At 47.7% G+C, this 11,218-nt stretch overlaps 5 protein-coding genes across 5 annotated transcripts; 1 reads left to right on the top strand and 4 right to left on the bottom strand.

Annotated features, from left to right (window-relative positions):
* Positions 1 to 197: 197 nt before the first annotated feature.
* Positions 198 to 1,921, bottom strand: TRUGW13939_11368 (uncharacterized protein; the record flags this gene model as incomplete). Its single annotated transcript, XM_035494476.1, has 4 exons — positions 198 to 862; positions 1,100 to 1,301; positions 1,612 to 1,781; positions 1,840 to 1,921. The coding sequence occupies 4 exons, from the start codon at positions 1,919 to 1,921 to the stop codon at positions 198 to 200; spliced, it is 1,119 nt and encodes a 372-aa protein (XP_035350369.1).
* A 646-nt stretch (positions 1,922 to 2,567) lies between these two features.
* Positions 2,568 to 4,878, top strand: TRUGW13939_11367 (uncharacterized protein; the record flags this gene model as incomplete). Its single annotated transcript, XM_035494475.1, has 4 exons — positions 2,568 to 2,847; positions 2,902 to 3,651; positions 3,705 to 4,554; positions 4,614 to 4,878. The coding sequence occupies 4 exons, from the start codon at positions 2,568 to 2,570 to the stop codon at positions 4,876 to 4,878; spliced, it is 2,145 nt and encodes a 714-aa protein (XP_035350368.1).
* Positions 4,879 to 5,615: 737 nt separating this feature from the next.
* On the bottom strand, positions 5,616 to 6,307 carry TRUGW13939_11366 (uncharacterized protein; the record flags this gene model as incomplete). The annotated part of the gene is made up of 3 exons (XM_035494474.1): positions 5,616 to 5,693; positions 5,760 to 6,049; positions 6,190 to 6,307. The coding sequence occupies 3 exons, from the start codon at positions 6,305 to 6,307 to the stop codon at positions 5,616 to 5,618; spliced, it is 486 nt and encodes a 161-aa protein (XP_035350367.1).
* A 497-nt stretch (positions 6,308 to 6,804) lies between these two features.
* TRUGW13939_11365 (uncharacterized protein) lies at positions 6,805 to 8,625 on the bottom strand (the record flags this gene model as incomplete). The annotated part of the gene is made up of 2 exons (XM_035494473.1): positions 6,805 to 8,451; positions 8,521 to 8,625. 2 exons carry the CDS (start codon positions 8,623 to 8,625, stop codon positions 6,805 to 6,807), a joined length of 1,752 nt encoding a protein of 583 aa, XP_035350366.1.
* A 418-nt stretch (positions 8,626 to 9,043) lies between these two features.
* On the bottom strand, positions 9,044 to 11,199 carry TRUGW13939_11364 (uncharacterized protein; the record flags this gene model as incomplete). The annotated part of the gene is made up of 2 exons (XM_035494472.1): positions 9,044 to 10,909; positions 10,975 to 11,199. 2 exons carry the CDS (start codon positions 11,197 to 11,199, stop codon positions 9,044 to 9,046), a joined length of 2,091 nt encoding a protein of 696 aa, XP_035350365.1.
* Positions 11,200 to 11,218: the final 19 nt, after the last annotated feature.

The raw sequence follows: 11,218 nt of genomic DNA, 5'->3' as shown, positions 1-11,218 counted from the left end.
GGATGGTTTCGGGGTTTTTACTGTTAGTTTCTGTTTTGTATTTTTAATGAAAGCGTTTTGCCTTTGGAGTTTAGAGTTTGAATCCATCCTCTACGGTAGTAAGAATGAAGGAATGATCTCAGTTAATGATTAGAACAATGAATTGAAACTGAAACTTTTCATCTGAGAGATAAACCATAGCGCCCCAGAGCTATCAGCTAGAAAGGGCCGAAACGGTCAGAAAGCATATTTTCGACAACTAGTTCTTCACGGTATCCCTCAAATACCCGATCGACGACATCAGCAAGCCAGTGTATCTCACTTCGGACAGTGTAATGGGCCTTGGTATACTCCCAGTATTCAGGAAACCACCCTGCGTTTTCCCAATCGACAATACCAGTTATTTTCCCATTTTCCGCGAGGATATTCCTCAAGTTCAGGTCGCCGTGGGTGAAAAAAATCTCGTGGCGAACATTGTGTGATATAGAAGCACGTCTTCGATATTCTTCCACCACGTACCCCGTTAGATACTTGTTGAATTCGGCTTCTGTCTTGAACCGTAATTCCTCACGCTGGCTGTCAGGGATCCGCCAATCTAAGATACCGCCCCCTTCAGAGTTGCAAATTTGGAATTCCGTTGTTTGGTTCGGTATTGTGCGAAGTTCTGCAACATATTCTTTCAAGTCAGTCACGACTTGCTTTAGTTCTTCGTCAGTCATTGAATCTATCAATTGACCAATCGGTCGTCCAGGAACACAAGTCATGAGCAAGTACGAAAAGCGTGGGGTTTTCAAGACATCGATCGCTCGTGGTGCAGGGATATGAGTTGACTGCTCCACCAAACGCAAGGTATGAGCCTCGGCATGGTATTTTGCGGCCAAGCCTGTAGACCCCCTTCGCAAGTACAAGCCAAACGGGAGCTTGTAGACTGTCATTGAAAGAGACGGAGGATACATGCGGGAGCTCGCCCAGATTAATCCATCATAAACGAAAGCTCGACCAAAAGGATGTAATAGCATCTATGAGTGTCTGAAAATTCGGAGAAATGGCGATACCAACGAAGAAACTTTTTTCTTTTCCCATAAGAACACACGCTGATATATATTCTCGTGTGCCTTACCGATGGTACTAGGAGAAGTGTTTATACGTTTTCTTATCTCAATCCATGCTAATGGTTTTGAAAAGTGTGCATGAAAGTCAAGTAGATCTGCGTTAAGAATAGGAGTTAGTTCAGGGGTCCGATTCTCAACTATCATGGTGTTTGTCGATAGAGAGTCGTAAAGGCAAGGTCCGTGTTGAAACGCGTTGGGGGCCACATAGTACTCCGGTTAGTCAGTATCAGCACAATATCGTAGTAGATAAAACGATGTATCAACTTATAGACTTTTTTATGGTCGTATCAGGGTAGTGTTCCCAGCTTTGGATCGTAAAATATATTTCCCCTTTTCTTATAGCATCAAGTGCCCACGCAGACAACAGCCAGAGGTTATCGAGTCTCTCCGAGTCTGGGCCAGAGAAAGCTAATCGCCATATTTCCAGCAACTTTGGTGACAGGAAAGCGTCCAGTATTTCAGAAAGATCAGTCTCGAATATTTGTTAGCTAGTTCGATATCATGGTATGATCATACGTACTCCTTTAGACAAATCTGAAAACGCCAGGGGTGAAATCATTTGAACGTATTCTAGCTCCCGATCGGAGTATGACTTGAAGGGCGTGCCTGTAAGGCAACAGCATCCTCCATCTCTTTTGTAGATGAGCATTCGTGTCTCGTCAGACAGCGAGGTTGCGCGTGTCGGGCGAACTAGAGCTCGAATTAGAAAGGCAATAGCAATTAGTTGGTGATAATGTTGCCCACTCACGCTTGTCAATGACAACTTTCCATTCTGATAAAAACTGAGACACTGTCTTCTTTGGCGAGGAGTTTTCTTCGGCACATGTCATGTGAAGAAAACAGCGAGCTGCTGCTTCGGGGTCAACAGCTTCTTCGATAAAGCCTCCAAGAATAGACCGATCTGGATGAGGCAAATGCGAATGGCGAGAAAGGCCTTGTACTGAGACGACTGCTTGTCTTGATAGAAAAGCTGAGATGCTGAACCACGAATGTTCCAGGGGGTAGCCATGGCTGTATCTCCAAGCTAGAGAGAGGGGGCGAGAGATAGAGAGATAGAGAAAGAAAAAGAGAAAGAAAAAAAAGAAAGTGCGAGACAGAAGGAACAAAGTACTAAAAACCGTAGGGCTTGGGATTTGACGGGGTGTAGCTTTGATTGTTGATATGCTTGCTGTTAACGAATAATTAAATGAATTGGCAAAGCCATTTACATAGGTCATTTCAGTCTCCATACAGCTTGTCAAAACTAGATTTCTGTTCATGATTTAATTAAAACAGTTGTAAATATTGTGTAAAATTGTATTATGCTTCAATGGTTGGCACAGTCTGCCGTAATAGGATAAGCGGTTATCGCGATAACCATTAATTGCTTCACATTTATTTCTATCAACGACATCAGTTAACAGCGAGTTCATGTCCTCGACGAATAAAAGCCATGCATTATAACGACTGCTTTTAGAATCCCAATATCTAATCACCATGCCCCGCACATACGGCAAGAAAAAGCAGCAAACGCGCCTCACATTTGCACCGATTGTGGAGACCTCTTCTCCGCCGCCGGGCGAGGCTGACACTTTTCATTCCAGTCCTCTCCGCCCAGCAAGAATCAGATATTCGCACCCTTCTTCTTTCTCATCGAAAAGAGATATGGTTGTCAAGGGACAGCTGCAGTTAGAGGATTATAGCGCCGCATCCAAGTCTCGCAGAAATGCACCTTCTGCTAGTAGTAGCAGTGACGAGGGGCAAGTTATGACTTCGAGTACGTATCAAAAGATGATCACATTGTGACAGTTTTCTGACTTGTCCCATAAAGATACACCCAGCAAGTCAAAGCAGAAGCATTCTTCATCCTCATCTTCCCGCCACTCCGTAAAGGAAGAGCATGGTGAATCATCTTCAGAGGGAGAAGTCGTTCAGTCGTCAAAGAGAAGACGCCCGTTCACAATTGTAGTACCTGATGACAGCGAAAGTGATCAGAAGCCTCAACCCTCGACATCTCGCAAACAGAAAAGAAAAGAAAAAGACACCACATCCAAAATCGCCAAATCTAGCCGCCGCAGAGGTAGCAGCAAAAAGGCCGATGATACTGATCAGAGTGAATACTCTGCACCCAAGACTCGATCTATCTTGGGAACGAAGCGACAACTATCCAGCAGCGGTGGTTCTCCACCGCGCAAGAAATCATTACTAGTCGATCTGACAGAGCTAGCAGAGTCAGAGACAAGTGACGCAGATGCTCTCGTTACTGCTCCTCCCTCTAGTCGTAAACGCATAACAGCGACGCCAAAACGGTCTCAAGATTTGTTCGTTGTTGAGGAAGATGATAGCGAGTCTGACATAGTTCCTGTCAGTCGCAAACGCAATACACCCAAGGGAAAGCAGAAAGTGGAAGACGACGATGATGACTCGTCGGACGACGTGGTCACTTCGACTCCAGCACGTCGAATTCTAAGAAGATCTCCGCATACACCTAGGGGACCTCCTATGGGCTCTCAGAAAACACCACTCTCCCGACAGGATGAGCTCGACATCCAGGAGGACCTGGAAGATCTTATGGATACTGGTAAGGCTTTTCCCAACATCTATGTTACTTTCAACTTGACTAATATACCCCAGCTGTGAAGCAAAGCCGTACTCGTGGTGCACCGGTCAATTCAGAGAGAAGTAAGCGCCAGAGACATCTAGATCTCTTACGCCGCCGCCGAGCTGGTCAAAAGGACTCTACAAACGCAGCAGACTCGACAGACGCAAGCGAGGAAGAAGAATCCGATGACGAGGACGACCACGCGGCGGACGATAGCGCGGACGCAGTCTCCTTTCCAAAGATAAACATATACGATTACCACAAAAACGGCGACGATGACAGCGATGTCGAGTCCGAGCTAAACGCCGACGAAGACCTCGACCAAGACGACGCCTCATTCGTCGACGCCGATGACGATGACAAAATGGGCGTTCCAGCCGCCAGCGTACCCTTTGAATTCAGTCGTCATCGCACCAAACAACCACGCCAGTGTTTCCGCGACGTGGTAGAGTGGATGGTACACAACAAGCTCAACCCAGCCTTTGAGCGCCACGATGATATCTACCAGTTTGCGTTTCGGAAACTCGATGACGAGGTGGTTGGTCGCGCTGGGTCACAGCTCATTTCCTCAGTGTGGAATACCGATTTTTGTAATGCGCTGCGTGCGAGACCGTATATCGATGACACCAGCTTCCCGATTTCCGACTTTTACAACTGTGCTGCGTGCAACCGGACAAAGCATCCGGCATCTTCTGATATCAGGTTGTTTGGTGAGCCATATTCAGAAGAAACTCTGGAGCCACTTGTCGAAAGCGATGACGATGATGAAGAAGAGGACGACGAAGAGGAAGAGGAAGAGAGGCAAAACAGAGCAAAAAGGCCTGATCGTGACCGAGAAGGAAATCCTCTTCCTCCAGAAGACCAACATTTCTACCTCGGAAAGTAAGTTAAACCATCACCCTATTTCTTTCAGACACACAGCTTGACAGTTATAACGATAGACACTGCAAAGCCAACGCCGTTCTAACCCACACGCTCCTACACTGGCGCTTCAATCTCTACGAATGGGTCGTCGACTACCTCGACGCCAAAGAGGGATTTTCAGACCCCCAGCGCTCTGTTGAGCGAGAGACTCTATCACGAAGGAAAAGAGCCAAAATGGCCAACAAAGTCGTGGATACGATGGACAAGGATGGCGAGATTCAGCGTCTATGGAGGGATTTTCATCATACGCTGAAAGTAGCACGAGAAAAAACCGGTATTTAGTGTCTTTCCATTTGAGTCACTTTTCTACTGGTTGCTAATTTTTTTTTAACTGCGTTAGGATAATACTGGATGAATTGGATGATACCCAAGTGTTTTGGGATTTGGAATTTCTTTGCGCTTTCTTTACGGCCTTGATGTAGCGGCTTGAAGGTTTCTCTATGTCTATAACGTCGTTTTGGAAAGACGACTCTCGGTTCTTATAAAAAGAACGATATACCCCGTTCTGTTCTCAACTTGCTAGTCCTTTTCAATGGATTCACCATCGAGGCCGTATAAGCCTTACTTTTCTAGTAACATTGAAATATATCATCATGATCAAAAAATCCGATTTTAGCAAAAAAAAAAGTTTCCAAACCAAGAGAAATAAATAAATAATAATAGTAATAATCATATAAATACATTTCGAAGAGAGGAGAATCTGATAGGATACAAAGAAAACCAACCCAACCAAATGCCATGCCCTCTTTCTAGCCTTTCGTTGTACGCCCAATTCATGATAATTATGTCAAAGACGCCATTCGGAAATGCGCACCATGCAAGCAAAAGTGTCGCTTCCCAGCAAGACCCGACAATTGATCAACTAGTGACCTGGTAACGTTTTTTTATCTTGTTTATTGTTGTTATATTTGTCGTTGTTGGTGTATCCTATGATCCCATAGTAGTAGCCCTTCTTGAAAGAAACCATCGTCGAGGTTTTCATCGAGATGGTGTTAAATGTGTGTGGATGTGGTCGTTGCTCACAGAGCAGGTTGCGACTGCTTCTCCTGGATACCGCCAAGAGCAGCAGCAGCAGCGTCAACACCAGGGGTGAGCATCTAAAACCACACAACTCGTCAGTTTTTTTCTTTCTTTTTATATTGTATCCAGACAGGAAAAATAACCTCGTTAGCACCCTTCATCATTCCCTGCTCCTTCTCCATCTGCGCATACTGTTCCTCCTCGGCAAATGCAAGAGCCCAAGGTACACCGAGCAAAAAGGCACTCGTGCTGATAACCCATAGAGCCTTGCCGCTGAATGAGAAAGTCGACTTTGTGAAGTCTGTGATGCCGGTGACAGTGCCGGCGATGCGGCGGCGAGAGTGCGGTGGGATGATGTCCTTCAGGGCAATGATGCGCTCGTACAGATTCTCGCTTTCGATTTCGGCGGCTGATTCGACGGAGATTTCGGATTCTGTATTGATAAAAAAAAGGATTAGCCCAAGGCTGTCGGAATGGTTTCTGATTGGGACAGGTGTAGGTCTTTTGCGGTAGGAAATAGCGACTCCATTGCCTGCAACTCAAATGACAATAGACAAGAAAAAAACGACATACCGGTGTCAGTGAAATCATCGTCTTCTTCATTATCCGATGTAATAAGCGAATCCTTCTGGGTAGGAGTAGGCTTCTCGGATGTGAAATGTTCGTCTTCGACCTCGGTGAGCTTGACCATTGTGAAAGATTTTTTTTCCTTCTCCCTTGTCGGGTTATCAATGAAAAAACGAAATAAAAGAAAGAGGCGAAAGATGGAGATTCGTCGAGGAAGAAATGGTATGTATAGTACAGAGATTGGTGACAGAGAGAGATTGTCGAGAGGACAAAATGATGATGATGGAAGAGAAGCCGAACCAACTTTTTACCCGGTCCGCGAATTAGTTGGAGCTTGGACGCCGGGCTTGGCGTGTTCGCCGCGCACGAGACCTGAAGTACAAATCATCAATCACTTCATCACGTTAACTGATATTAATAATTATAAAAATAGGTCTAAAATATTACTTGAGACAAGGGCAACAGAATAGGCAATCTATCTTTACAATTCCAGTCTATCCCGGATCCAATGCATTATATAGTACATGTGCTCAAATGCCTTTTATAGGACTTTTCAGTCATGTCCATGACAAGAAATAAAATAATTAGAGAAGAGAGAATTGTAGTAGCAAGGCTGCTGTCTTATACTCGGCCCAACTTCCACCGCGAAATGCGCTCTTGAATGTCCTCCCATGGGAACGGGCGCAGCTTGTAGCCTTCGAGCTCGCCTTCTTGAATCACTACTGTCGGCTTTCCAGTGCCTTCGCCTGCATTGCGGATGAGACCGCCAAATACCTGACTGGCGACACGGCGCAGATCCTTGACTGTCAGCGCTTCAATGCGCTCGCACATCTCCTTCACCCCGACCTTGCGCCCGTGGACCTGGACCTGGCGGCCGAGGTCCTCCAGCTCGACCATGCGCGATTCCAGGTTCATCAGCAGTGAGGATCGCAGCTGGTTCTTGGCGCGGTTGACTTCCTGCATTTGAAGCGCAGAAAACCCGTTTTCCAGCGTCAAGGCCTGCAGCTCCCGGCACATCACTTCGAGCATTTGCGGGGTGCGAGTCGGACTGCACGAAGCCGAGATGCCAAAGATACCGCTGTCTATATAGCTGTGGTTGAATGCAATGCAGCTTTCGACCCAGCCGTGCTGGTTCAGTACATTGGTGTATAGGCGAGAGTACATGCCCTTTCCGGGGCCGCCGGCCGAGAACGAACCGCCTCCGCCGAGCAATGTCTGCAGCGTTGCGAGCGCATAGATATCCGGCGATGAGATTGGGAGAGCCTCGAATGCAAGGTGGATGTGGCTTAAACGAGGGTGGTTGGGGTTTGCGGGAGGTGGAATTGGGGGCAGCGATAAAAATCCGCCGGTGTAGTGAGCCGGACGACGAAAGTCGAGTGTCGACAGTTCGAGAGCGGAGGGATCAAGGACCTTTGCTATTTCTTGACGTGGGGCGGACGAGGATAGGTTTTTCAGGAATGGAAGTTTTGTCAGAATGGACGATTGAGTCTTTTCCGTGTGCACGTTGCTGGACACATTAGCGGTTGCGGTGGATAGAGGAACGGTAGGCAATTCGCCCTCCTTTTGGGCGACCGGATCGTTTGAAAGGGTGGTCTCAATGCCTTTTCCTTGGAGACTCGGTCCCTTGTGTTGTGATTGCATGTCGCCAAAATACTGCTCCGTCAACTTGACGGCATTCTCATGTGGAACACCGGCGAATGCAATCACCATACGCTCCGGTTTGAAAAACGCAGCCCGGTACTTTTCCACAACCGCCTTGTTAATCTCCGACAGTCGCTCTTCCGGGCATAACAGAGGGTTTCCCAGCGTGTTGTTCTTGAATGCGGCCATGTGAACAAGTTCAGGCAAGATAAGCTCGGGCTTGCTCCATATTTCGTTTATCTCATATTCGGCCGTCATCAACTGCTCCTCCACTTCCTTTTCTGTGATTAGGGGATCGCGAATAGTCTCAGCCAGCAAGCCGAGCGTCGTCGGAACCGCCGAGTTGAAGCTGGCCGACTGATACATTAACGATTCCCGAGACGAGGCGCATTGTATGTTCCCGCCCAGCGACTCCAGAGCTTCGAGCATTTCATCTCCGCTTTTCGATTTCGTCGACTTGAACGCTAGACGGTCCATGATGTGACTGACTCCGCGAATGCTATCATCTTCGTATCGCGATCCAGCGTCGACGTACACGCCAACTCCAGAGAAAGGTCCCTGGAGAGATTCCGATGCAACACGGATGCCATTAGGAAGGGTTGTTATTTGGTCGAATTCGGCAGGGTCCTATTTTTAAATCCAAAATGTTTTAGCAAATTCGTATGGAAACTCATAGATAAACAGAGTGAGACGCACCTTGGCTATAGCATCCGCAGCACTTGCGAACCGTCTGGTCGCTGTTCGCTGGCTCTGAACCAGAGGCCCAACAGACTGAACAGTCCGCAGAGCTGATCGACGCATATTGACCAGAGGTAATTATCAGCCACAGGACGGTACAGAGAGAAAGGTGGGCGGGAGAAGGAAAAAAGCGAAGCTCTCTGGGATCAGTTGTGACTGCTGGAATAGTTTTCCTTGCCGGCCGCAGCGGATCTCCGACCAACCCCAGATGCTTATCTAATCGGAGGGCAAAGTAAACAGCTGTCCAGCATTTATTCTTGTTTAAAATAAGCATATAAATTCGGAAAGTTTAAGAGATAAATGAACAATATTAATATAACTTCAATATTCACACTCAGCCCGCTAGGCAAATAATGCTGAATGTATTACCAAACGTCCATGTCCAGCCAGAAATAATCTAGACTTCACATGGCATAAGAAAATCTAAACCGAAATATGGCAAGTCTACGAAGGAAAAAAAAAAAGAGAAAAAAAAGAAAATCTAATGCTCCGCCGCCCATTGCTTGTATCCATCGAGACAAGCTGCGTTGGCCACGCTAGCAGAAGTTTTGATATTCAGGCCGCAGAGAATCTGTTTCACTGCATTCTCGACCTTCTTTCCATTTGAAGTCACTGGAATTTCATTGCCCGGGCAAACATCAATAATTCCTGGCACATGTCGTGCACTGAGCTCCTTGCGAATGGCAGCCTGGATCCTGTCCGTCAAGTCCTGGGAGATGCCACGGCCGGGCGCGAAACTGCCTGGCACAAGTTTCACAAAAAGCACCACCGTCTCGTCCGTATCAATGCCTTCACGTCTTCGCCCAATGCACAAAGAGTCTTCGATCTCGCTAGCAAAGTGTTTTAAGATGACATTATATATCTCGGCGCTTCCGAACCGCACTCCAGCTGGTTTCAATACGCCGTCGCTTCGCCCAAGCATCGTTAAGCCGCCTGTCTTGGGATTGACCCGCAAAAAGTCACCGTGATGCCATGTGTTGGGTCCAAATGCATCAAAGTAGCTCTTTCTGTATTTCTCACTGCCCTGGGGTCCTGGAGGCCAGAACATCACGGGCTGTGCTGGGAACGGTGTGGTGCAGACCAAATCACCAGGCTCGTCGGAAGTTGTTATATCATTGCCTGCAAAATCAAATGTGGCCACAGCCATTCCTAGCCCACGACATTGAATTTCGCCCCGATGAACGGGTAGTATAGGACAAGAGGCACCGAACAGAGAAATGATATCGGTTCCTCCCGTGATGGATCCGAGCATAATGTCTGTATGGAACGAAGAGTAAATATAATCAAAAGTAGAAGGCGCCAATGGCGCTGCAGTGCTAAAGACTGCCCGCAACGTCTTCAAGTGGACTGGCCGGTGGGGATGGTTGCGCGGGTTCAAAGAGGCCTGTTCGATCATAGAGAGGTATTTGGCCGAGGTCCCAAATTGTGTGATTTCGAGTTCGTCAATTAGTCTAGCCATGGCCATATCACCTTTGTCATCTTCAATATCAAGTGGACGAAAAGGGCTGCCGTCGTATACCACGATGGTGGCGCCACTAGCAAGGCCCGACACAAGCCAGTGCCACATCATCCAAGTAGTCGTGGTGTAATAGAACAATCGGTCGCCAGGCCGGATATCACTATGGAGAACATGCTCTTTTTTATGCTGAAGAAGCGTTCCCAATGCGCCATGCACGATTGGCTTGGGAGCCCCGGTAGTGCCGGACGAGTAAAGGATATATACTGGGTGGTCTGGATCCAGATACTCGAATTTTAATGGTGCATCCTGATCTTTGAGTTCATCACAAAAGCTTGCATATGTTGATGCCGAACCATTCACAGGCTTCACTTTTTCCAGGTCGAGTTCTGCGGTCTTCATGGCCTGGAAGATCAGGACGCGCTCCAGGTCCTGCAGTCCTGCAACAATCTCAACCACTTTCGACTCGGTGCCATGTACTTTTCCGTTGTACAGAGAGCCATTGTCTGCAAACAAGACTTTAGGCTTGATTTGCGCAAGACGGTCCAGAACGGCATGAACGCCCGAGTCAGGTGAGATGGCGGTCCAGAAAGCACCGATGGATGTCGTCGCCAGCATGGCCACGACCGCGTTCACATGGTTACCGACAAACCCGGCCACACGGTCTCCAGTGATTACTCCGCTCTGTCTCATAGCATTGGCACATATTCGCACTCGGTCACGTAGCTCTCTCCACGAGACGAACTCGCGGTCTGACTCGGTGGCGCCGATGATAGCGATTGAGTCGTCTCCGGGACAGGTTTTGGGGAAGAGAAGGTTCTCGGCAAAATTCAGCGTACTCCCCTCAAAGAAACGAGGTCTAGGGAAGAGTGGCACATTCGAATCCAGGACCTTGATGGGTGTCTTAGCTATGTAACCGCGCAAGCATCATCATCATCATTACAGAGCTTCCATACCTTGGTGAATGGAGTGTGCGCCTTGACCATTGTATGGTGCCACACCTCCTCCCAGAAAAGCGCAGGTTCCGAGACACTCCATTTCCAGAGATCGTGGTAGTCTGCCAGTTCCAGGCTGTATTTGCGATTGACAAGGTCTTTGAAATGGTGAATCTGCGTTCGCTCGGGCGCCGATGGCCGCCACAATTCTGTGGCCTCCTCCGAGCCTACTTGCGGGGGTATCATTTTTGACAGTGCGAACTCA

The sequence above is a fragment of the Talaromyces rugulosus genome, chromosome VI (genome assembly GCF_013368755.1).
Source record: "Talaromyces rugulosus chromosome VI, complete sequence".
In the NCBI taxonomy this organism is placed as follows: Eukaryota; Fungi; Ascomycota; class Eurotiomycetes; order Eurotiales; family Trichocomaceae; genus Talaromyces; species Talaromyces rugulosus.
Note: the sequence above shows the minus strand (reverse complement) of the source record. Positions and strands in the feature narration are given on the sequence as shown.